We start from the raw sequence: 27,762 nt of genomic DNA, 5'->3' as shown, positions 1-27,762 counted from the left end.
TGTCCCTGCCTGCAGCAGGGGGGTTGGAACTAGATGATCTTTGAGGTCCCTTCCAACCCAAACTGTTCTGTGATTTATATTAGCTGGGGGAAGAGGAAAAAGGGATCTTTGGACTTTATTCCTCCAATACTCCAACTGAGGATTCCAAGATGTTAGACACTGAACTTGCTCTTGTAAACAGCTCTGCTTTAGGAACTATCTGTTCCTGACATGAGTCACTGCTATGACAGCTTTTTACTAGGCAGTTAACTGTTCTGTAATTAAATAGAAAATGTGTGTCCCATATTTAAAAGGCACTAGAAAACAAAAATGGTTTGTTTTTAATCCTGAAACTACACTATTTCCCAGTGTCCACACAGGAAAAAATGGAATTTTCAGAAAAGTGGACTTTAGAACACTTACCGTAATGCAGTTTTGGCCAGTAACTGGCATTTTTCAGTAAGCACTGCTTTTTGTTTGTTCTCTTGGTAATAAATAACAAAAGGAACAAATAAAGAAATTACAAATTCAGTCCTGGCAATTCTTGGTCTATTCAGCTACAAAATGAGAAGCATGCATGTTATCCTGCAGCTTATATTCATACTATGTGTCTTAGAGATGGCTGCCTCAGTTTTGGGGGAAAGCAGAAGGTAAGTGTCCTTGGTATTCTGCACGTGTCTATGGTGTTCTGTTTCTCCAATACCAGAGCATAAACCTCCAATGCAGACATTTCTAATGGTAGTTTCCTCAGATTTTCAATGAAAAAGGAAAATACTTTTTGCTGTATTTCAAGGAGTTAAACAGAAATGGTTTATCCATTTATTTTGGATGTATGTGTCACAATAAAGGTGACTGATAGCAGTTGATGCCACTTTCTTGCAAGGAGGTGGAGCTTAGGCAACTGTTTTCTATTGCATGCTGAGTGTGAAAATATAATCCAATCTCAATCTGTTTCTTTCTGAAGATGCACAATTTTATGCTGACAGCACTTCTATTTATAGTTAAAGTCTCCTAGACTGCCTGTTTCTAATTCTTCGGAAACATAGCCTTTGGTTTTTCACTAGAAGTATCACTAGAAGGAGAACTAAAGGCTATGTTTCCAAAGAATTAGAAATGCGAATGGTCAGTATAAAGTAGTGAAAGAATATGAGTCTCATAATAAATATATATAGAGAGAGATATGTATAGATTTATATAGAATAAATTGGGATCCATCTGTTTTAAGACTTAAATTACAGTATGTGAAGCCTTTTGTGATATGTGAAAACTATCTCAACAGCAAGTATTGCCTCTCACACATGTGCCTAGGCCTGAGGTTGGCTGCTGCTATTATTGCTTGAAATACCTGAATAGACTTTGAAGAACAGCCTTCAAAACTATAAAGATTGCTGCTTCCCTCTCTCCTTATGTTTTGATGGTTGTTATTATTTTGGCATTCAGATCAAGTTAAAACACAGGTTTGATATATTCAGTTAGAAACAGTCCAGCCAGAAGATATGATTATTACAGAGCATCCACAGCAGGCAACATAGGCCAGCAGCTTGACTTCACATCATACCAAAGACTGTGCAGTTTTATGATGGTTCTAGCAATTACAGTTGGCAAAATTATGCCCTCATGTGATATCCCCAAATTCAAAAGACCCGTGCCTTCTCTCTTGGTCAGTGCTAATTGTCAAACTAAGACTTTTTCTGGAGTCATCAGGTTTGTAACTGATGAACTGAACAGCTCTGTATTTTGAAGTATGGATCAACAACACATCACCGAAGCTGTGTGGCCTGAGGGTGTACAGAATGTATTATGCAATCCAAGACAAGGTGCGAGCAATGTTGTGTACTGATTGTGAAATGGCTTTTCCTTTCCAAAGAGCACTCTTCTGTCCCTCAAACCTCCCCAATAATGGATAGCAAAGAAGGTATTTTGATTTCCACACTTGTCTCTGAAGTTCTTGCTCCCAACTGCCACCTTCAGTGGCATTCTTCAGTAGCTGAACTCCTTTTACCTCCTCTCCTATTTAAATTGTGTGACTTAATATCTCCTGTTTCAGCATGGTTTTTCAGCAACCCTTTCCCCCCTGAGTTTAATGTGGAGGTAACAAGCCTGTCAATTTTCCTAATATCTTCGGGTTTTCTAAACCATGATGTTCAATAAAATGCTCTTTCCATATGTGTCACTTTGAATCTCCAGCTCAATCTGGATAGTGGATACATTGTTGGTGTTTCAGAGTTCATAAGACTCATTTGCAATGATCTTTTTATGATTTGTTTTTTCTTCTCTAACCTCAAGTAAATCCAAAACCCTAAAGCTGGATCTGCAACAAATCATGTGAACTTTGTACACTATCCTGGAGGGGGGCCAGGGGTATGTGTGCATCACTCAGTGAATATTCTTGCGGAAATTGCTCAGTTGGGTTTATGTGAAAACCTGTGCCACCTGAAAGTCAGTTCAAAGACTACCATCAACTCTGTTTTGCAGACAGTTGATGGCAAGATTTACATTTGTATTAGAAGTTCAACTCAGCCTTTCCTGCCTGGGATTTTTATTTTAGACTTAATGACTTAGGAACCTGTGGGAGACTTTAGGATTTGTACAAGCTTGAGTCTGATCGCTCCTTTAGGTACTCCTCCTAGACGATTTCAGCCGCTAACCAGTGGGTTATTGATTTAGGTGCTCAGAGTCCAAGAATCAGTGAAAGGGAATTCTGTGTAAAAGGGACTTTTCACAAGGTTGGATCTGCATCCTCCCTCAGGTACCCTAATTCCTGGTGCCAGGCACACAGCAAAGCTTCATGCTTCCCTACCAGCTAAGAGTTTGGGAGGTCCCTACTGCATGGAAGGAATTCTTAACTCTTTAGCTCACTTCTGTTCTCCATAGATATTTGGCATATTTGTGCTTTTTGCTTTTTCCTTGTTTTCATAATCCCACCTGTTAAAAGCAACATCCTCAGCCAAGGATCCCTTTACTGGAGGCCCTAGCTTGAGGTCAGGAGACTGCTGGGAAGAGAGCTGTTTAGGAGCAGCAGGCAAGACAGTGGGAGTGCGTAATACAGATACTTGCAGCAGCAGCTGTGCTGCATGTTTACTGCTGGTGTGTGTGACAGCGGAAAAGCTGAGGCATCGGAGCCAGTCAAGGTCAGCTGAGTGTATGAAAGGTTGCACAACAACCCTGTGATCCCTGACCTGTTTAAGATTCAATAGCTGGAAAGAGACAGGTTGATTTAGCATCTCAATAACAACTTACTACATGTGTAACCTAAACATACACTAAATGGCACCAGAAAGCTGAACCAACTGGTATATCTTCCTCGTCCAAACTGCAGATTTCTCAATCTTGTGGAATCAGGTTACATTTCTTTGTATTCCCGACATATTTGTATAAGGGAAGGGGTTCAAAGAGTGGAGGGCAAGGCCCTGCCCGCAACAAAAGCCCATACATCGCCCTACAGGAGCTGCAGGTCTGCCAACCAGATGGGCTCAGCAGAGTCCCATTGTAGAGCAGAGGCGATAGCATTAACCTGGAGAGGTGCACAGGGAGAATTGCTTCGCAGTGGGTGAATGCTCAGCGTGTAAAGCCAAATCAGAATAAATTATAGAGAGTGAACCAGGCAAGTTAGACTTCAATGCTCCTCCACTCCTCTGCTTTCCAGCATTGTTACCTGTGAAGATAACATCACTAGAAAACTACTGGCCTTGTTTTTTAAAATTAACAAGTCATCCTACAGCGCATCAGTTTTTAATGTCTAACTGCAGGTGCTTTAAAGAAACTCGATTTCTATAAAGTGATGGCCTTTCACTTGCTGAGAGCCAGGACTTCCATGGTATTTAAAACTGGACACCAAAATGAAGAGTTGCTATAGAAAATACAGGCCTAGCTGGTGAAGTATTCAACTTGGCAAACTGAAGAATACTTAGATAGCTAAACACTTGTCTGTTTTTTCCAACTATATAAGTTAGCTTATTAGAAAATAATTTCTTTTTTTGTGAGCCTTCTTTCAATTCAGGAGAGCATTTAAACTTTTATGGAGGCTTAAGGGCAACCCCATTAAACTTAATAAGCTAAAAAATCACAAAGAGATGTACTGAAGTGCTACATCTATTTGAGATGTGCTGCCATGCCTTTGTCTTCAGCTTTAAGCATGGGGAACACAGCCACTGCCTGAACAGGGGAACTGCAGATGTTCTTTGTGTATTATTATCTGACTCTCTTCAATAACATGACCCACCAAAAGAGCATGAGTACACACAAAGATCTAAAAAAGGGAAAAAGACCTGGCTTATTAAGTCTTCAAAGTTTTTTTAAGGTAATTTTAAACCACCGAGAATTTAAGATTAGGCAGCTGTTTATACATCTAAGTACCAAGTACCACTATGAAAGTGAAGCAGAAAAGAGCTTGAAGATGCTTCCAAAATGTTGGTCTGTGGTCTAAATACAAACTCATATGTGATTTTAGCACACTGCCCAGGACTGTACTGGAATGTTTTGTTTGACAGCTCTTCAGAAAAAGCTTTCCACAGAGGAACAAGAGAACTGAATGCTCCATCTCCAATAGACTGTAAGCTGAGCAGCTGGAGTGCGTGGGGGCCCTGCGACCCATGCACCTATCAAAGGGTAAGCTATAGTTGGAAGTCTTTGTTCCAAAGCTACAATCAAAGGGACATCATCTGCCTGCCTTTCCGTTATGCGAAAATGTCAGATTGCAACTCTTAATACTGTATGTTCATGCTTTAATGAAACCTGTAATTTCAGATATGAAGCCATAAGACTAAGAGAAGACTACATCCAGATATAGAAAACTGGTCAAGCATTCTCATTCAGAATGTTTTGTTGATAGAAATTATCCATTTTGTCCATGTGGATGTTTCTATTAAAAACATTACTTTTCAATAAATTTTCCCTTTTTAAATAAAAAGCAGGTTTTTTAAAAAGCAGATTTTTATTTTCTTAGGGGAGTTCTTATGAGACTTCAAAAAAAAAAGAAATACATGAAAGCATACAAAATATGTATGATGCATTTCCTCCCTAGACTGAAAATAATGAAAATATTGAAATAAACTAAATACTGAAAAATAAGCATCTCTACATACTTGCTAAGACATTATTATTAATTCAATGTTACTGTTTACTTTTTTTACATCATGATCTGTGCCTATGGATTTTCAACCAACCAAAAATTTCACCAAAGATGCTTCTAAGTTCAGCTGGAAATCCTTCAGTTCTGGCAGTTCTCTTTTCTCTCTAGGCAATGTTAATAGTGTTATTTATCCTTCAAGTTTCGCTCTAGAGGTATTGAAAGATTCGGACAGTTTGGTGGAACACCATGCCTGGAGACCTTAGGAGATACGCAAAGCTGCAAATCCAGCCAAGTCTGTCCTGAAGAACCAGAACCAGACTGTGGTACTGACTTTCAATGCAATTCTGGTAGGTTTTGTTTTCAAGTCATAGCAAGTTATGCAATAACTCAGGAAACCACATTTACTTAGTGCTGTGAAGAAATTAAATCGGTTTCCATTGAAGACAAAATACATCCACAAGAAGAGATATGCTTCAGTGCTTTTCTAGCTGGGGATGATTTCCTGAAGCAGTGCCTTATTGCTAGGATTTAAAAAGAGTCCTGCAGACAGGTGGATTGTAAAGCCACAGTGCCAAAACCACAGCATGAACAATGCTTGAGAAGAGGTACATTCCTCTCGTCTCCCATTATAATTTGTGTCTAGTTTAAATTCTTCTACTGTAATTTCTACTCCATGCTTAAAAGTTGACCATACTATGAGTGTCCTTTCTTCTAGCATAACTGCCCCATCTGCTACAGAATCACTATGTTTTATGAAAAATCATTGGGAAAAACTAGGACTGAAAGAATTTTAACAAAATGGATCGGGAGGTTTACTGACCATAGTGGTATGATAGATGCTAGCTGGAGACCATGGAAATCTAGAATACCTCTAGATCCAAAGTAAGATGTAAATTTGCAAAGTGATACATGCATGGCATATGAATGAATCTAATGTTCAAGAGTCATCATAAATCAAAATAAGATAGGAAAAGTTAATGGTAATAAAACTAGTCAAAACAGAAAAGGAAAGATGGTAAGTAAGTGAAGTTTGAGTCCCAAGCCATTGTCTCAAATACTATGAAGTGCAAGTGGAGAAAGAAAAATTGGAAAGTATGTCTTTAACTACTAGTTCATAGACACTGTGTGGCACTTATAGGTGAGGCAGTTGATATCAACAAGTGTTGTTTTATTATGCTAGGGGTAAATTTACCTCAAGTCTTTAACTCCTGTAGAAAAAAACCCTGTCATTGTAAAAGCTGTGATACACAACCTTAGGAGAATTACTACTTCACTATTGCTTTCGAACACAAATCACTATAGTTTTGGACACTACAGAGTCCAAATAATACAGTCCAAATAATAGCAACAATTTAAACAATTTAGAAATAATTCTTTGTTGACACTGAATTAATATTTTCCCTATTCTCTTAATATTAATTTAAAAAAACTCCACTAATATTCAAAGATTAATATAGAAACAGTCACAGGGAGTAACAACTTTGTGCAAATGACAGTAGTTTTCCTGTCAGTCACTCTTCTCAGCCATCCTAGTAAACTCATAAGTAAATATAGTGGTATGGTTGGATGTTTTTTCATTTGAAGGAGGCACGGTGTAGGACTTGAATTTCTTGTGACAATAATAGAAATGTACGAAGAGGAAAATCTCAATAAAGAGTAGCTGGGGGTGTCATTTAAAGTCCATCTTGGGGAAAAAAAATAAAAGCATTCATTCAATGTTTTATTCTTTGATTAGGTCGATGTATAAAGCGACGACTTGTGTGTAATGTAGATAATGACTGTGGAGACTTTTCTGATGAAGACAACTGTGAATCCGACCCACGATCACCATGCCGTAACCATGATATCGATGTGTCTGAAATTGGGAGGACTGCGGGGCAAGGGTATGTAAGAAAGGAAAAAGTAGTATTGGACTTTATGAAGAGTTTAGGATTGTCTTCATAGCCAGCTGAAAACACTGGGGCACAGTGACATTCCAAAAAGTGGAATCTGAATCGTGTTCACATTTGTATTCAAAAATGTTACATAGCTTTTGGAAGAACACCTAACTACTGTTTTATTTTGTATACTTGGGGGAGAGAAAATATTTATACAGGCAGAGTAAATCAATCATTGTGTTACTACACAGAATCATATCTTACATGAATATACTTACAATACTTATTATTTAAATGTAAAGCTTATAGATATATAGATATGTTTCAAGTGATATTTCATAACAAATCAGTCATTCCCAATTACTTTACTAACATGCATGTTTAAAAGGGAGAAAATGTGTCTTGATTATTTATACAACAGGCTGTCTTACTGTAACAACACTCTGCCTGCAGCTTTTTTCCGGTATTGCATTCTCTGAGATTCTCCAATCTTCATTGCTTACAGGAGTCTTCCTCATTAATCTAAGCTGAAAATTAATCTTTCTGTTCTCATACACTGCAGGATTTCTTTCTTTTCAAACAAAAAGAAAGTGTGACATACTGTTTATCTACAAATCGAGTTAGAAGGCAGCTATCCAAACTGGAACAAATTTTTTAAAAAACCCTATACTACAGCACCACCTGGTGTTTAAATGAAAAGGATGCATCCTTTTCATTTAATTTTGATAATGGCATTACTGCACAAAAGCAAAAATGCTGTCCTTGTAGCATGGGGAAGTAGGTCAGGTACTTAAGACATCTTCAGAAATAGCTTTTTTATTATTTCTATTATAATCCATTACTAAAATCTTCCATGAGAAAATGTTGTGCAGATGTGCAACTGGCAACTTTGATAAATTGATAATGACTTTCTACACTCAGATAAGTATATGTACATGTATCAGGCATAAATATTGGAAATACTGAAAAGAATAAAATCTATGAAGCAGACGGAAAGGCAAAAAATAGATACAGAATCCTCCAAGGAGCACTTATTTTTGGAAGTATCTCTTGTAAATTGATACATAGATGCATAGAGCTATACAGCCAATATGCCTGCTTCTCTGGATTTGTAGTGGTTCAGATTTTGTCTACTCTGCTCCAGGCAATTCTATTACTCCACCAGGTCACACTCTGGGAAAAAGACAGCGCTAGGAGTAGCTGTATATTCCTTCTACAGACTTGATGGGTCTTTTACATACTTGATACTAAAGTTCCTACCAGCAAACAGATTAATATGTTATGAAAAAAACAGGTTAAAACTACCTATAAGGAATGCTTCCTCACAAACACATTGGTCAAGAAGAAATGTTTTTTACTTCCTTTTATTCCTAAGGTTCTCACTGTGTTTGATGTTTAATATCTAGCTTTTATTTGTTTATTTCTCATGCATGGCCTTTAAAGTGCTTTATAAAAGATGTATCATTATCTCTGTTACACAGATGAGAGAATCACAAGAGATGAGATAAGCTGCTGTGGATGAACCAAGATCCAGTTCTACCGCTACAGTCTCCCTCTCTTACAGAATCTGACTTTTCCAGTCATAATACCATTGTCTACAGGCTATGGGTGCTGACATCTCCCTTTCTGAAGTGTAACCTCTCCTGTATTTCTCTTGCAGAATCAATGTTTTAGGGATGCAGCCAATGGCCAGCCCATTTGACAATGACTTTTTCAATGGTCTTTGTGAAAGGGTGCGTGATGGAAACACACGAACATACTACCGCAAGCCATGGAACGTGGGTGTTCTCACTTACGAAGTAAGTCTAAGTCCTTCTGTGCAAATTAGGATGTGTTTAACTGAACAATGAATCCTGACATCCTCTCAGAAGAGTCTGCATATCTCCTGAGTCAGGCAGCAGCAGCTTTTTAGCATCAAGCTTTTGATAAAGTCCAGAGGGAAACAGGTTATGTTATCATTTGCTTTAGCAGTTCAGCTCAGTTGCACCAGATAAATTCCCACATGTTCATTGCTGTACCTGTGCCTAGTAAATGAAACTATCTTTCTGGAATGTTAACAACATGAGTGGATGAGATGAACAGGAAATGTACAGAAAGGAAGATGATACCTAACTTTTACTGGGTAGAGCAGCAATCAAACTACTTTTTCAAGGACACACAAAAGACACTGACAAAAAGGCAGGAATAATATTATGGTACTCTGGTCCTGCTTGGGTTTTCTAATCAGTGATGACTTTCTCTGTCCCACTGAAAAAAAAATCTAACAGGCTTTTGAGATTCAGACAATGACTTCCAGTGACGTTTGACCACCAAAATTGTTGATGATCTTAGAAACATCAATGTCAGATGCATTTCAGAAATCAAATAAGTGTTTTGCTTACCAGATGCTTTGCCTATCACTGTAAGTAGGAACTTCATAGAACAATGACAATTTAAATCAGATCCTACCCAAAGTGAGTAAATCTGACCCTGAGATCATTGCTTATATTTGATTTTGATGCATAACCATTTTCTGTTACTAAAACTCTATGTTCAGCTAAAGTATATAAAAATAAACACCACTTAAATAGGTATTCTGAATTAGCTATTGTCTGCTATAAGAAAAGAAAGCAAAATCATAGTTTTGATTAATTTCAGATGTTGGGACCTATTAGCAAATCTTGTCTGCATTCTAGGAAGGAGCTGGAGACTACTACTCCTTACATGTAAAGAAACTGTTGACACACATAAATTACTTTGACAGTGTTATATGCTGAGATTTAACACTCACTGAAATATTGTCACTGGAGTTTTGTGTTTAGTTTTGAACCACTGAACTGATCTAGATGAGGTGGTTTGGAAAGGGGATAGTGTTTCCAATTTTTTTCTTTTAAAAGAAAAAAGAGATATAAGCAAATGTATTGCTAAGCTATGCAAAACATACAACTTTAAAGTGCTACATAGATTTTTCTGTTAGTGCCTTTTTGTTTCCTCATACAACCTTTTCATTATCTTTCCTAAGACAAAAGCAGACAAAACCTTCACATCTGTGTTCTACCATGATCGTGTAAAAATGTTACGAGAGGTTTACATAGAAAAACAAAAACACTTTAATGTTGACCTGTCTCTGAAATACACACCTACTGAAGGAAGTAACAAAAATGGTTCAGAAGGAAATTTCAAGTATCACTATAGCAAGAATTCAAGTTTAAGTTCTATCCTGAAAAGCTCCACAGAACGGGTAAGTTTAATCAAGCTAAAGAGTTTAATGTAATTATTGTACAAACAGTAAAATTTACACAGTGTTAGAATAACACAATATTAATCTTTCTAAGTATTCTAGTTACCTGCTGCTTTCCTGTCATTTATTCACAAAAATTAAATACTGGCAATACTAGGGTTAAGATTTCAGACAGGACCAAAGAATAACCAAATGTAGCTTCATTTTCCTGCTGTTTACCCTTGACTAGCAATCACCCTCATCTTCAACAAGGGCTTGATGTTAGAAAGGGCCAGAGATCTCTGATCTCATCTTGATTAGAGAGCAGCTCTGATCTAGTGCAGTGTGGCCAAATTAGGTCAAGTCCTAGGATAAAAATTGCCACTGAGTAGGCCTACACTAGGTAGGTAAACACAAAATAGACACGTAGAATAATAACTGAAAAGTCAGATCTCAGCCTTTCAGGTATGTCTGTACTAATAACCTGGCCTGGGCTAAGAAGCATGGGCATTCGCACTGGCACACAATAATCTGTAATTTTACTAGCACACTGCCATGATTTTGGTCTGTGCCAGCTCTAGTGCTCTCATAAGCAATGCTCATCCTGTGATCCCCCGCAGCATGTTTGAAGGGAATGTTCCCCATAGGCAGTCTGCAGAAGGTAAGCCTATTTTGGAGTTGTACACAAGCCATACAACCCTACCTGCCATTAGAGACAATGGAAAGACCCTATCCCATTTTATTTTCTACTGAAGAAGTAGCCTGAGCATCTAGTGAAGTCAAAGAGACAGACACCACAAAAAATGATACTAGACATGCTAGTATCACTAGGTAGACACTATGGCCTAATCCAGCAGCTGGGTGCTAGTGGAATTAACTGACCAGGTCATATACCCTTTCCCACCATGTACACAAAAGTCTATGATTGCAATATGCCATCATGTACAAGGTACATCAACTCCATACTGCTGAAATGCACCACATGCAAGGAAGAATATATCTGCCTCAACTAATTCAATCTTTCACATGTTTTATCAGCCTTGTTGTCTAGGACCCCTTCAGAGCTCTGGAGATCAAATGGATATAAAGGAAAAATAAGATTACTTTTATAACTGATTAATTAAAATAATGCTGAAGAGAAAGGTGTGTACTGTAAAGAGAAGCTGACATACAGCACTGACTTTGTATTGGTATGAGTTTTCTTGGGATGGAAACAAACCATTTAAATCTCAAAGCACTCATCTCCACAGACGCAAAAGACCAAGTTCTGTAGCTCAGGGTATGTTACAGGCTGCTTATAGTCTAGTGGCTTGGGATATGAGTTTTGGCCTCAAATTCTTGCTCAGAGATGAGTTCAGAAAATGAGTCATCATTTGTCACCAGCAGAGGTCTATCACCATAAACTCATGTTGCTGCAGGTTAGTGGAGTGGCAGTCCACGGTCAAGAACTCTCCAGGGCTCACCTGCAAGATAAATCCAGGAGCAGCCTGGGGGATACCCCAGGGGATACCAGGAGAGTAAGGGATTTTGTACGTGCTGGATGGCAGGAATATTTGCACCTACAAAAACTTCCTCCCAGAGATTTAGATGTCTGAAGATTTCTGCCAGTCCTAAGCAGCATCTGAGTCAGCAGTTTAAGATCCTTTAAATGGTGCCAGCTACTGTGATGGTCAGTTGCTAAACCCCTTTTATGTACCTCCTGTTAAGCATTACTTTAAGGGAGTCAAATAAGTGTTGCAGATAATAATGGGGTTTGGAAGGCATGTGTTTGCTTAGAGTCTTAAGTGCAACTATTTCACAAGATGTCATGTGTTACAGGGAGCAGCTAGATCCTAGTTTAGATTGTGATATAAAACCAACTGCACTGTAATTTATGAAAATATCAGTCACTAAACCTGGAGTTTGAATGTATGTATGGATCAAATGCCTCAAAGGGATTTTTTCTTGATTAATTTTCATTTTATGATGTTATTTTGGTTTTCTGGTTTTTCTTTTGGTTTTCTGGGTGTTTTTGGAGCTGTGCCCTTCCTTCCAACAGTCTGAGAATAACAGAGAAATGATCCAAAAAAAGAGAGAACTTAGTTCTTCTCTGACTATAAACAAAGACAAAACTCCAGCTGACCTCAGTGGGCAGCTTCTGTTATCTGATGAGCCATATGAAATTACTTTTCGATGTTATGAAAGTCAGAAAGGCACTTTCAGTACATATTGTACTTAAAGAGTACAATTGTCAAATAGATCACAAAGGGCTGGCTGAAATTACTAAAGGAAGAATTCTGCAAAACTTGAAGAACTAAAATTATCTAAATCTCTTGCTGCTTCCTCAGTTTAAATTCGAGAACTTTTAAGTAGAATCAAACAAGTTTGTCCCTGTTCCAAAATGCTAGGTTGAATACCATGTTTAAAAGTGCTGCAATTTCTTTATAAGTAAAATAGAACAGATTTTCCTGCTGTCCTGTATACCAGAATGGCACCCTCATCTGCTTTCTTCTCCCTGCATTCAGAACCAAACCTTTCTGCATGTAAAAGGAAAGATTCAGCTGGGAAGATTCCAAATGCGGAGTCGTGATATCCATCTCACAGATAGTTTCCTTGATGATCTAAACTTCCTGCCTGCTCAGTATGATAAGGGGGAGTATTTCAAATTCCTAGAAGATTATGGAACTCACTATGCAGTCTCTGGAACTGTAGGAGGAAAATATGAACTTGTGTACGTGCTGGATAATTACGCTATGTCTCGAATAGGTATGCATTCTGTTGGCCTTGCTATGGTATGCAGATTATCACCAAGTCTCCAGTCATGCAAAGAGATGTATGAGAATAGATTTGTGTATATGGAGCACTACTGAGAACAGTGCAGTTCAGTGTCTGCTGCTTGTGGCACACTAGTGACATTACAGAATTACATTCATTCAACAGAGATGACAGTCAGTCTTTGTAACTTCCAGAATTATTTGAAGTCTGTAACTGAGAAATAAAAATCTTAAATGAACCTGTTCAAAATATTAGCGATACTAGTTGGTGTGACATGATTCACAAGAAATCCCCAATGCCTAGAAAATCTGCCTAAACCTTAAATCCAATTTGCTAGTTGATACTTTCTTATGGTACAATCACTCTAAGGGTACGGTGGTGGCAAAAAAAAAGAAAGAAAGAAATTAAAGAACTTCCTAGAAATCACATGGTGCACTTGAGTGTGTTGAAACTGTTTTTATAGAATTTAGCATTCAGACTGGAATTTTTTCTTGCTCTGGTTGAGATAGGAAAGTAGTAATTTAATCCTTCCTCATGTGCAGTTCAGGTATATGTGGTTTTGTGACGGGTTAAGTGATCATTTTGAAATAAAGTTAGAAAAGGCAATTCTCGTGCTGATTTTGGAGATCAGAAAATAAGTACCGGCTGCATGCAGCACCACCAAAAATATGACTATCAGATGTTCAGACTATGCAAAGGGATGCGGGGCAAAGATGTCACTTACATATCCCAGTATTACTCTGATCAGCACCTCAAGATTGTGTGTGCTGGGTTTTTTTTAAGTAATGATCTTAAGCAAAATTCTTTCTGAACACAAAAATGAAGTTCCAGATTATATGTTTGAGTTTAATAAATAGAAAGGAGGTGTTGGAAGCAGCAGATGATATAGGAGCATTGGAACTTATGGGTGTAGAGTACTTGTAAAAGATTAGTGGCATTAATTAACTTTATGGGAGAGAGGAGAGGAGAAACATGTTTGAGGTTGGGAGAGAGAGACTGGGAGGATTGAATAATTTAGCACATAGAAAGAGCAAATGATAAGCAGCTGAGAAAGATAAATCCAATAGAATATAAGAAAAGAGTCATCCCTTAACAGACATCAGCTTTCAGATAGATTAAGGAAAATAGAAATCAGGTTTTGGAGGGGTCTGGTATTTTCCTAATCGCTGTAGATCTCACCTGCCTCTGTGCAGGCACTTCAAGTGCAATCATCCTCACATTCATTTCATGGAAGAGGAAAAAGCAGAAGATAAATGGGAAGAAGAAAGCCATAAACATTTCAAATACCCTGAAATTTGTTCTCCAAGAATAATAATATCACATTATTTATGGTCATTCAATCCCTCTAATCACCTAATTATTTCCACTTCCAGGTATCACTGTAGAAGATGTGAAAAAATGCCTCGGCTATCACTTAAATGCCAATATTGCATATGAAAACTTACATGCCAATGTTAATATTGATAGTGGTAAATGTGAAAAGATTCATGTGAAGGACAACTGTAAGTATATCCTTATTTTACATTATATCTTTTGCTTAAGGAAAGATGATACCAATTACTTCCCCTTTTATACTGTGTTCAGTGTTGGGCCTCTCACTACAAGAATGACATTGAGCTGCTAGAGTGTGTCCAGAGAAGGCAACGAAGCTGGTGAAGGGTCTAGAGCACAAGTCTTATGAGGAGCGGCTGAGGGAACTGGGATTGTTTGGTCTGGAGAAAAGGAGGCTGAGGGGAGACCTTCTCGCTCTCTACAACTACCAGAAAGGAGGTTGTAGCCAGGTGGATGTTAGTCTCTTCTCCCAAGCAACAAGTGATAGGACAAGAGGAAATGGCTTCAAGTTGTGCCAGGGGAGGTTTAGACTGGATATTAGGAAAAATGTCTTCACCAAAAGGGTTGTCAAGCACTGGAAGAGGCTGCTCAAAAAAGTAGATGAGTCACCATCCCTGTGGAGGTATTTAAAACACACATTGATGCAGTGCTTAGGGACATGGTTTAGTGGTGGACTTGGCAATGTTAGGTTAACGGTTGGACTTGATGATCTTAAAGGTCTTTTCCAACAAAAATGATTCTGATTCTATGAATATAGTTATTGCTGTTAGCAAAAGGACAAATCCGGTAGACCAGTAGAAGTGAGGCTGACGTACTTCCATACTCCCACGTCAAGCCAGACTGAGCATGTGTTCCCAGTAGGCACATACACAAACACACTTATATAACACATACATACATACATACATACACATTTTCTGGCTACACAAATCAATATATACAGAAGCACAGCACTCAGGCAAACACAACACCAGTGGCTTCATCCTGTTCTCCTCTCCATCTGAACAGGGTGAAAGTCTGTCAGAGGGAAATATCACAGAATGGTTGAAGTTGGAAGGGTTCTCTGGAGGTCATCTTGTCCAACTCCCCTGCTCAAGCAGGGTCATCTACAGCAGATGTTCTCCCTAGACAGCACAACCCTCTAGTATTTTAGCTCCTCCTCAATATATAAATATAGCCAATACAAATCCTTTCAGCAGCTGACCTTAGACATTCAATTGAACCAGCAAATGGAGCATTAGTCTCCCCAGTTGCTGTCACCCAGATAAACAACACCCCAAGGACCACAGCTCCACTCCCATTGCTGGTACAGACTCCCTGATGCACACCAACACACGCACACACAGACACGGCCCTTGGCTCCTCTTCTCTCTAGTTGCCTCACACAGGCACACACTCACATGCAAACAGGTCTCAGTCAACCCCAGGACCTTAGGGTCTGTCCAGTATTTGGCCTAGAACCCCTGGTCACTCCAGTAGCTAGCTTCTCCAGTTGTCTCACTCTAGAGAAATGCACCTATCTAGGCCAGACTAACAGCTACTTTAATACTTGGCTCCCAAGCCACTTACCCTATTTACCTGCTAGTCTGGCTTGATATTTGCTAATGATCACACAGTGATATATGTATCCTCACTCGCTCCAGTTATTGGCACCACAAACACCAGGTCCCTATCAGCCATTGTCCAACTCTAGTTGCCGGCACACAGATCTCCATATGCGTGCATACACTCAGAATAGAGTCCTCTCACACAGGAAAACAGAAATGGAATTTATTGGTTAGCCAGGACAGACTGTAAAGATCAAGGACAGTACATGGCAGACAAGCCTTTATCCCTTTATTTTTCCATGCTTGTCCCTCATCCCCCCTTACCTCTTCGATGACACTCCCCTAGATATACTCCCCTTAATACTAAGTATTTAAGTTTTTGCAATCCCAGAATGCCCTTTTTTACATCCAGAGAGCCTTTCCATTGACTCAACTTGTGGTTGACTTATCCTCAGCCCCATCCTATGGAGCTAATGGCTCTGCTGGGACAGGACTGGGAGGAGTCAAGGCAGGGGCTCCCTTTCTCTGATTAGGTTGTCTGTGTTGCCCTGCCTGTCATTGTTCCTCTCTACTCCTTTGTGTGTCTGCAGATGAGTATTTTATCACATGACCTAAAAATTGCAAAAGGCAAGCAGATTTACTACTGATCACAGAAGAGACAACTATTTTCTTGTATTTTAGTTATGAAGCAGAAGCTCCTACTATTCCAATTGCTGCCCTTTTCTGGTTGAGCTCAGGTGATACAGTAGCATTACTCATATTATGTTTGGCTTGTTATCAAATGGCTATGATCTCCATAATGTCTTTCATTTTGTCCTTCTTCTCCTTTTAGATATAGGGTTTTCTAATTTAATTGCAAAATAGAAGATTTCCTCCCACATAAGAGCAAAGAAAGTTTGAATTCACCACAACCAGTGAGTGAAGGGTTCTTCTCTCTATGGTGATTTTATAGAGATGGACTAGTTGAGCTAAAAGGACAACTGTTCTTCAAGATGCATAAGCGTTAGTCTTTCTTCTTCATCCTCTCTTTCTGCAGCAGAACTTAAGGATGATGCTATCATTGACGATGTCATTTCCTTAGTTGATGGAGGGAAGATTGACTTTTCAGTTAAAATAAAAGAAATGTTACTGCGAGGATCCGAAATGGTTGATGTAGAGGATTACATACAGTGGGCTAAGTCTTTGGTTGATGCTCCAGTAGTGATACAGCAACGGGTAAGTACAACTTCTTCAAAGCCACGGCTCTTACAGTTTGAAAGCTTTTGTTCTAAAATGGAGGTGAGACTCCAAGTTTGTCATGAACTTTTAGTTATTTTCTTCATCTTGACAGTTTCCTCAGATGCTTACTCTCATGATGGGTGCATCAAAAGGATTCAGAACTTTGGAAAAGTCTGTTATGCATGGGCTTTTTTCTTCTACAGCCTTCTCCAATACATACACTTGTTCCAGTTAAGATGAGAAATGCATATTTAAAGAAACAAAACTTGGAAAGAGCAATTGAAGACTACATTACCGAATACAGTGTGTGCAAATGTGAACCCTGCAAAAATGGAGGCACCCTTGTGCTGGTAGATGGAGCCTGTACATGCATGTGCTCAAGCTACTTTAAGGGAATTGCTTGTCAGATTCCCAAATCTACATTAGTTAAAGGTTGGTGAATACTCCAGACAGACTAAAATGAGCATATTTGTTATTGTGAACAATATCCTGACAAAATGAGCCTTCATAAGGACAGAAGGATGTCATAGTACTCCCTTAGACCTACTGCTGTCAAATCTCATGGATATATGGCGTGGAAGTTAATTTAAGTTACTGGCTTCTTGCCATAAAGAGAGCGCTCTAGTCTTCATTGTCCCACATGCATTGTTGTGTCTTGGAATGATATCCCAAGTTCATTTAAGTAAACAGGAGAATTATTGAAGCATGATGCAGTAACAGTAAACTGATTCCAGGCAAAAGCAATCTCACCACGTCATAAGCTATTTTGTCTTTTGCAGTTTCCTGCAAAAGCACTGTGTTTTCAAACACATGATCACATTTCATAATTACGGTGCTAGCTTAATATTAGATTGATCCACAAAGGGGAAGAGGAAGATGAATGCAGTTCCTCAACTGATGATGCAAAAAATTTATTGTGCACTAAATTCATTCTCTGTGGCCAAGTTTTTAAAGCACAAGTGTCCAAAATGGGCCTTAGAACTTGATACTCAGGCAGCCTCCTAAGTTGACAAAAAAGTTGAAACATCTGGGCTCTTAAGCAGTGCCACTGGCAAGGGCATTTTCAAAAGCCAAATCTGTGTGATGGGTTGTACACTGGAGGCTGCAATGATCTGCAGAGTCACCATAACTGACAATGTAAGAATTTAATCATGGTCTCCCTTTTCAACCCTCAAAACTGCCAAGTAAAAAGCCCTAATTAATCTTTCTGTCACTGCACGGAAGACAGAGAGATGCTGGACTAATCCTAGTATGGTGTCTTAATACCAGTTGCCACAGATGGAGGCTGGAGCTGTTGGAGTGCCTGGTCCACCTGCATCAATGGAGAAAGCACTCGAACTCGCCAGTGTAATAATCCTACACCAGAAGGTGATGGCAGACCATGCCAGGGAGAAAGCATTGAAAAACGGCCCTGCGGAGAAACAAAATAGTCATGCTGCTCAAAAACAGGTAAGCAGCCTCTCTAAGTACTAATGTGTTATTTCTATTTAGAGTAAATGGTCAGCCAATATTTGGGGCATTTCAGTGATACAGTTGAAGAACTGATGGCTAAATCCACTTACAAGTTTCATTTAAATCTGTGACTTGATACAGCTTTTAAAAACAGCCACCTTGTAGCTCAAATTTGTGAATGTTTAGATTTGTATTTGAATGTCTTGACAAGCAATGTTACATCACAGAACTTCAAGAGTAAAATGGACTTCTGGATAAGAACAGACTAAAAATCCAACTCTTAAAATCCAGATTTCATCTCCAGTCAGACTCTCCATCAAAAAACTTACGTCTTAGGGAGAGGGAAAGAGACGTATTTTCCAGAAACAAAATAAAAAGACAGTTTGGGAGTCTGAATTCTATTACTTGGTAAGTAGGGTGCTTAAATCAAACAAAGCTACTGTTACAGCAGTTTTGAAACTTTTAGCCTGGAAAAAAAATAGTTTAAGAAAATGTTTAGCTACATGGGTTTGCCAGGGTTTTTTTATTTTTAATATAATACTGCGCAGTACTGCATTTGAGGATGGATGCTCTGGTCCATAGAATGGCAAAGTGGTCTCAACTTTCTTCAGCTGCTGAGAACAAGAAGCTTGCATGCCATGTGGATGTGACAGTAAGAGTTCTCAGGCCCAGGAGGAAGAGTTTGGGTCTTATGCTTAACATGCTGCATGTTCCTTCTCTTCTGTGAGACCACAAGAAGAAAAGAAGTGGCAAGATAGGGAAAGGATTTTGAATGTTTCCCTACTGAAACATCCTGATGGCGAGTCTCACAACATGACCTCTACCTGCATGTTAAATATGTATCAGAAGATTTATTCTATGCCTGCCCTCTCTCAGCTTCAGTACAGTTTATCTACATCTAATATTCCACTTGTGAAGCACCCTGAAGAAAGCATGGCCAGCAGGATATAACAGCACTCATGGGCCATCTAGCACTACATCAGAGACTTACAAACTGCTTCCTACAGCACCACATCTCCAGACTAGCAAGTGGCAGATTCAAAACAAACTGAAGATTGGTCCTTCACACTGTAGGCATACCCAATAAATATATTTATTAAATAAATATGGGCATACCCAGTAAATACATACTTTAAAAACCTCAGCACAAACTAACGGAAGGTTCTCAAACATGTAGATAATTATGCTCACTCGAGAAGTCTCTGAAGCACCAATTTTGGCAGGATGGGAAAGTATTCTGTGGAAGCATTTCTATGTGTTTCGTTACTTGTGGACATTCACTAGGTTAGTGCTATTTCCCTCTTGTTAAAAACAGAGTAACAAGTTAGCCTTTGCTTGATCCAGTCAAGTTGGTCTTATCTAAAAAAAAAAATTAAAAAAATCATAAGCATCTTAATTTTATTCCTGCACTGTATCATTGGCATGTTTCTATTCAGCCATGACAGCAAATACCATGATTATTCATGGTACATACATAGTCCGATATGTTTCCTCAAGTATGGCATAGTAAAAACTGTTTTAAAAAAATTAACCTAACTTTGGTTCCTGATACATCAGACATGTTGAGTACTCACTCCTCCAGCAGAAGTCAAATACTTAAGTCTTCTGAAAATCACAGTATGTGTTTTGATTCATTCTTCATTACAATTATTTTACATTACAGTCATATTTGAGACATTGTGAAATCATGTTCTTGGTAAGCCATGAAAGTACTATTTCACTTAAATATTGACCAATATGTATGTTGTAGCTACTATCTTCTATCACTTTATTATTTTTTCTCCTTTTTTAGAGAACAATAATGGATTCCAAACCAATTCTACAAATCACAGTTTCTGTTGGCCAGCTAGCTACGCAAGAGCAATGGAATGCCATGATTTAAAAGCACTTTGCAGCTTAAATGATTGCTAATCAAAACAAAGTAATAAACCAATAAACATCATAACAGAGATGAGCTGAAGCAGTGGGTGTGGTCCATCTTTTATTTGTCTGGGGCCATCATTAGAGCATGAATTATCTATCTTTGTTAGCCAACGGCATAATGGTGTCCCCTTGACAATGATTTTTTTCATAATTGTTTGTGGTATGTTTTCAAACTGATTTTAAAGAATTCAAAACCAGCATGAATATCAGAATAATGTATATAACATCAGCTGATTGATGGTATGTTGTTAGTAAAGAACCTGGAAGAGTCATTATGTTCAGTAAAATGCCCTTGTGGACTTATTTCCAATCCCACACCTTACATCTAATTCATGCCCTGAATCATCAATATGTTTATGAAGACACGCAGATTTACTAGAGTTATTACTCTTGCTCCTCCAAACATTTGCTGAATGGCCCGACATTGTATCTTGTCAATATGTTAAAGATTTTTACATTAAATCAGAGGCACATTACAAAGGGAAAGAGGAGTTGTTATATTACCATCCATATTTTTAGCCAAACTTCAGAGGACACAAGGCTGAGGCAATTGTACTGTTATTGCACCTACCTGTCAATCTTCCTCAGTGACTTTTGAACCTAGCAGACAATTACTGGAAAAATTGTTTGGATTGGGGAGGAAGGATAGCTCTCAAATAAGTTTCATGAAAAACTTTGAGAAAACAGGAATTAGTGTCCTTGTTGAGGACAAGGTATTAATGTTAACTTAGCTCTTCTACTAGACATCAGAAGAGCTACATGGAAGCAACATACAAGAAATCAGATTTCTTTTAAAAAATTAAGAACAAAGGTATATGAGGGCTGAGCACTTTGGAAACACAGGAATGGTAAAAGTTATCAGATCAATGAGATCAGTCCCTTGCATACTTGCAGTCCAGGTCTGGAAGAGTCCCTGGAAACTTCTTTACCTGGCTCCTGCCCATCACAAGTGAGACTGAAGACTTTTAGTACCAAAGGCAAACATCACGAAAGAAAGCAGGAGAGAGAACTGTTTCCCAGGCCCCTATTGTAGGAGAGCATTCGAAAAGTGAAAATGTACTGATGACCAAAGAAGGTGAATCACATCCTGTGCTACAAAGGCAGACCAAAAAAGGCCTTTCACTGGTTCCTGCCATCATGAACAGTTCCCTTCACACCATAGAGTGGAAATAGGCTTGCACTAATTAATGCTCCAAAGTGCAAACAGGATTTTCTCAATGGACAGAGCACACATGGACATAGCATCCCTGCAGTCTTCCTGGGACATTTCAGAAAGCCTCAGACCTAAGTAAGTACTTAAGTACTTTGCTACACTGTGCACCTGGAATAAAGCTGCTCTTGGTGTAAGACCTGATGTTACTGCCACACTGTAAGAACAGCAGGAATCTTCATCAAGAGCAGAGTTATGAGATATCAGGAAATCCCTAGCAGACAGAGCAATTCCTCGAGCTGCACATGCGAACATTCCCGGTTTTAAAAAAAAAAAAAAAGAGGATAGGCCTAAGGAAACCTACCAGTCTGAGATTTAACCCTCAGTGTGACCAGACATGCTGACCAAGCCTCTTTCCAGTACAGTTAGTATTCTGACAGATTTTTTTCCTAACATTAGAATCTACCCTCTCCTGTAATTGTCTCTTTCACAAATTGCTCATGTAGCATATGGAAGCCTTACTGATCTCTTTCTTCCTCTATCCTCTTTGGAAAATCCTTATTGAAAATGAGTGAATATAAATGAATATAAATTTTTGTCTAATTCCCACTTTAAATGTACTCACAACCTATTTCTACCCATTTGATTTCAATCTTTTATTTTTTAGTATGGATATTCATTCTTCTCTGATACTTAGAGACCTTGTCATAGCCTCTTTCATCTCCACTTTATTAAGTCAGACAAGGCAAGCTTTTTTAGTGTTCTTTCAGAAGCCAGGAAGTACTTCTACTCATACTAGAAGACTTCACTGGTACCTGTGTCAGTTTAAATTCATGGTCACTCAACACAGTTGACTAGAACTGCACACAATGCTCTGAATGAGCTCTCATCAGTGCTCTGCACAAATTATTTTCCTGCATCTCCTAAAAATCACTTGCCTACTGTGCACTCAAATCACATGTGCTTTTCACATGTGCATGTCATGTTAGTGACTCATACTGTCTCCCTGGCTCAAAGCAAAAATTCTTGTTCTTAGCTTTAAGTATATGACTTTGTTATTAAACTTCGGTTGACTTCTACCACTCCAATAGACAAAGTCTTCTCATTCGTCTTGTGTAATGACCTGATTCTCCTCAGTGTTAGTAGCACCACTCAGTGCAGTGCAACTTCAGATAATGTCAGTATAGACCCAACTCTTGGACCAGACTCCTGACCCAAGTAATGAGCAGGATCAGTCCCATGACCTATGCCTGCAGAACACTGCTAGTAATCCCAGATAGATAAACTCGGGAATTCCCCTTTCACTTCTAGACTGATGTTGCCTTAGCCAGCCACTTATCTACCTTGCCATCTTTCTGACATGTCACAGCCTCTCCCGATTCTTATTACTTAAAATTCAACAAAGGACATTATATGGTATACTCTGCTTAAATCTAGATAGACCAGAGAAGTCTGCTGCCTCCCCTGGGCCCATGTCAAGGACATCACTAGGAAACTCCCCAGCCTGGTACACCCCTCTGACTATTACCCACTGCTGCTCCTCCATGTGGGTGGGGATGAAGCAGAGACGTACCACAAAAGCAATCAAAAGGGACTTCAGGCTCTTAGGGCAGTCACTGAAGGATTTGGGAGCACAGGTAATATTCTCCTCCCTCCTTCCAGTTAAGGGCGGCAATGTTGGGTGGAACAGGCGGACACAGTCCATAAATGCATGGCTCCGTGGCTGGTGCCAACACCACAACTTTGGGTTCTTTGACAATGGGGCAGCCTACATGGCACCGGGCCTGATGAACCCTGATGGGATTCATCTCTCTCAAGGGGGAAGAGGATCTTTGCCCAGGAACTAGCGGGGCTCATGGACAGAGCTTTAAACTAGGCTCGAAGGGGGAGGGGGATAACATCAGGCTTGCCAGCGACATCTTGTGGGATGATGTGCCTAGGTTGGAGGGACAGGGCGCTGGTGAGGGCCCTCAGCCTACTGCTCAGAGACATGCTGGATGCACTACAGCATGCTCGAAGCCTAGAGGAGACGAGCCAGGGGCTCCGGATGCAACAGGAACCAACAGGGTAACACTGGGAGATACATCAAAAGAATTCCAGCCACCCCAGCCAATAAGTCAGCCTCATCGGGGGCACAACTGAAATGCCTCTATGCGAACGCACGGAGCATGGGGAGCAAACATGGGGAGCTGGAGACGTGTGTGCGTCTGAAAGGCTATGACATTATTGGCATTACAGAAACATGGTGGGATAGCTCCAATGACTGGAGTGTTGGGATGGAAGGATACAGGCTCTTTAGGAAGGACAGGCAGGGCAGATGAGGAGGGGGCATCGTCCTCTATGTCAATGACCAGCTGGAGTGCATGGAGCTCCACCTGGGGAGGGATGAGGAGCCCACTGAAAGCCTATGGGTCAGGATTAAAGGGAGGGCTGGGGCAGAGGACATCATAGTGGGGGTCTGCTACAGGCCACCTGACCAGGAAGTCCAAGTGGATGAGGCCCTCTATAGGCACATAGGAGCAGCCTCACACTCACAAGCCCTGGTCCTTATGGGGGACTTCAACCACCCTGACATCTGTTGGAGGGACAACGCAGCATAACACAAGCAATCCAGGAAGTTCCTGGAATGTGTTGATGACAACTTTCTCCTCCAAGTGATAGAGGAGCCAACGAGGACAGGTGCCATGCTGGACCTAATTCTCACCAATAAGGAGGGCCTGGTAGGGGACGTCAAGCTCAACGGCAGCCTTGGCTGCAGTGACCACAAAATGGTGGAATTCAGGATCCTCAGGGCAGCGAGGAGGGCGCGCAGCAAGCTCACTACCCTGGACTTCAGGAGAGCAGACTTTGGCCTCTTCAGGGACCTGCTTGGTAGAATACCATGGGACAAAGCCCTGGAAGGAAGCGGGACCCAAGAAAGCTGGCTAATATTCAAGGGCCACCTCCTCCAAGCTCAGGAGCGATGCATCCCAACGAAGAGGAAGTCAAGCAAAAACACCAGGAGGCCCCCATGGATGGACAAGGAGCTCCTGGGCAAAGTCAAACACAAAAAGGAAGCCTACAGAGGGTGGAAGCAAGGGCAGGTAGCCTGGGAGGAATACAGAGAAACTGTCCGAGCAGCCAGGGATCAGGTTAGGAAAGCCAAAGCCCTGATAGAAATTAGTCTGGCCAGGGATGTCAAGGACAACAAGAAAAGCTTCTATAGGTATGTTAGTGAGAAAATGAGGATGAGGGAAAATGCAGGCCCCCTCCAGAAGGAAATGGGTGACCTGGTTAGCCAGGATATGGAAAAGGCTGAGGTACTCAATGACTTCTTTGCCTCAGTCTTCGCTGGCAAATGCTCAAGCCACATTGCCCAGGTCGCAGAAGGCAGGGACTGGGAGAATGCAGAACCACCCTCTGTAGGAGAAGATCAGGTTCGAGAATATCTAAGGAAGCTGAAGGTGCACAAGTCCATGGGACCTGATGAGTTGCATCCACAGGTCCTGAGGGAACTGGTGGATGAAGTGCCCAGGCCACTCTCCATCATATTTGAGAAGTCCTGGCAGTCCGGTGAAGTTCCCACCGACTGGAAGATGGGGAACATAACCCCCATTTTTAAGAAGGGTAAAAAGGAAGACCCAGGGAACTACAGGTCGGTCAGTCTCACCTCTGTGCCTGGCAAGATTATGGAGCAGACCCTCCTGGAGACTGTGCTCAGGCACATGGAAAATAAGGAGGTGACTATTGACAGCCAACATGGCTTCACTAAGGGCAAATCATGCCTGACAAATTTGGTGGCCTTCTACGATGGGGTTACAGCATCGGTGGATAAGGGAAGGGCAACTGACATCATCTACCTGGACTTGTGCAAGGCATTTGACACTGTCCCGCATGACATCCTTGTCTCTAAATTGGAGAGACATGGATTCAATGGATGGACCACTCGGTGGATAAGGAATTGGCTGGATGGTCGCACTCAAATGTTGTGGTCAACGGCTCAATGTCCAAGTGGAGAACAGTGATGAGTGGCGTTCCTCAGGGGTCAGTACTGGGACCAGCACTGTTCAACATCTTTGTCGGCAACATGGACAGTGGGATCGAGTGCCCCCTCAGCAAGTTTGCCGACGACACCAAGCTGTGTGGTGTGGACAACATGCTGGAGGGAAAGGATGCCATCCAGAGGGACCTTGACAGGCTGGAGAGGTGGGCCTGTGCGAAACACATGAAGTTCAACAAGGCCAAGTGCAAGGTCCTGCACGTGGGTTGGTGCAATCCCAAGCACTACTACAGGCTGGGCAGAGAATGGATTGAAAGCAGCCCTGAGGAGAAGAATTTGGGGGTATTGATAGATGAGAGGCTCAACATGAGCCAGCAGTGTGCGCTTGCAGCCCAGAAAGCCAACCGTGTCCTGGGCTGCATCACAAGAAGTGTGACCAGCAGGTCGAGGGAGGTGATTCTGCCCCTCTACTCTGCTCTGGTGAGACCCCACCTGGAGTACTGCGTCCAGCTCTGGGGGCCCCAGTACAGGAGAGACATGGAGCTGTTGGAGCAAGTCCAGAGGAGGGCCACAAAGCTGATCAGAGGGCTGGAGCACCTTTCCTATGAGGACAGGCTGAGAGAGTTGGGATTGTTCAGCCTGGAGAAAAGAAGGCTCCGGGGAGATCTAATTGCAGCTTACAAGTACGTGAAGGGACCTACAGGAAAGCTGGAGAGGGACTGTTTACAAAGGCATGGAGTGATAGGACAAGGGGTAATGGCTTTAAGCTGAAGGGGGGTCGATTTAGATTAGATGTTAGAGGGAAATTCTTTATTGTGAGGGTGGTGAGACACTGGAACAGGTTGCCCAGAGAGGCTGTGGATGCCCCCTCCCTGGAAGTGTTCAAGGCCAGGTTGGATGGGGCTTTAGACAACCTGGTCTAGTTGAGGGTGTCCCTGCCCACAGCAGGGGGTTTGGAACTAGATGATCTTTGAGGTCCCTTCCAACCCAAACCATTCTATGATTCTATGATTCTATGAATTGTACTACCTTTGCCTAAAATGCCAGTTAAACTTTGAAAAACAGATTATTGTTATTCAGACAGAATCTATCTTTAATGAAACCTACCTTAAATGCAGCTACTTATACTTACTATTTTCTCTTTCAAATTGTTTTTTCAAATCTGTTCTTAGAGTTGCATAATGCTGTGCTTAAGCAAATAATCCTATAGCTGCCCTAGTAATTGTCTGCTTCTTAGAAAATAGGTAATACGTTTGCTAATTACCACTATAGGTATCTGTAGTGGTATTTGCTATTATCTGTATAAATATTTATATATTGCATTGAAAGTTTAATTGAAAACCAGTGGCAGTGGTTTGGGACTTACAGTAATGCAGCAATCCTTTTAGTGCTCTGGTACTGAGATTATGGGGAAATTCTGATTTTGTCACAGAATGAAGTTTAAATCTTGCTTGTGACACAGATAAGGTGTTTTCTGTTACTCTACTGTCATTTTTATTTGTCCCCCACTACTTCATACAGAGAAGCTCGCTTATTGAAAACTCAGTTAATTTTTTATTTAGTAGTTGGACATAACGCAAAATATATCAGTGCCCATCCACCTCCTGTGCATTTAACATACACTTCACTTCTCTTCTCCCTTCCTTCACCTCTGTTAATTAAGCCCTCTGTTTATAGCTTTTTTTGCTAGATCCAGCTCAGCGAGGTTTATGGCCATATGCCCTTTCTTCCTTCAATTTTTGTGTGTGGGAAGTCTGCAGCAGTGCAGAACTTCAATATCTTGATGTACCCAGAGAAGTCTATTGTTGTGATAGCATCAGCTATGAAGAAGAGCTGCTGTTAATTGACAGAAATATAGTTCAGTTTATTAGAGGAAGAAAATTATTTCACATTTTAAACATCCATGAAAATCTGAGCCAGAAGACAATGTGCATGGGGCTGGTAGTGAAGCCTGAATACATGAAAATTCAAGGACCCCGAGTATGAAAAACAAAACCAAAATATATTTGCCTTTTAAATTCAGACAAAGATTAGTGAAAACATAACTACATCATTTTCTCATCAGCATAGACGTGTTTTTCATTACAATCTTGGAGGTCATAAAATGAATGAATGCTGATTCACTGTCATTTGTCCTTCATAGTGGTGCAGTATCCCAAACAAATGCTGTTAAAAATTGTTAGGTCTCTGATAATATGCAAAACAAGGATTTTGCTGATATCTTTTCCTGTGAAAGCTGGATAGACCACATACACTTTAAAAAACGGAAGTGCACAGTGAA

The 27,762-nt window shown here is 40.4% G+C and overlaps 1 protein-coding gene across 1 annotated transcript; it reads left to right on the top strand.

The window, feature by feature from the left end:
* The first annotated feature begins 523 nt into the window (after positions 1 to 523).
* C9 (complement C9) lies at positions 524 to 20,389 on the top strand. The gene is made up of 12 exons (XM_054810545.1): positions 524 to 629; positions 4,470 to 4,587; positions 5,250 to 5,397; positions 6,786 to 6,933; positions 8,588 to 8,726; positions 9,929 to 10,147; positions 12,631 to 12,871; positions 14,254 to 14,382; positions 16,796 to 16,974; positions 17,181 to 17,409; positions 18,247 to 18,426; positions 20,222 to 20,389. Exons 1-11 carry the CDS (start codon positions 544 to 546, stop codon positions 18,405 to 18,407), a joined length of 1,797 nt encoding a protein of 598 aa, XP_054666520.1. The 5' UTR covers positions 524 to 543; the 3' UTR covers positions 18,408 to 18,426; positions 20,222 to 20,389.
* Positions 20,390 to 27,762: the final 7,373 nt, after the last annotated feature.

Source organism: Grus americana, chromosome Z (assembly GCF_028858705.1).
Source record: "Grus americana isolate bGruAme1 chromosome Z, bGruAme1.mat, whole genome shotgun sequence".
Taxonomy (NCBI): Eukaryota; Metazoa; Chordata; class Aves; order Gruiformes; family Gruidae; genus Grus; species Grus americana.
The sequence above is the reverse complement of the archived record's forward strand: the minus strand, read 5'-3'. Positions and strand labels throughout refer to the sequence as shown.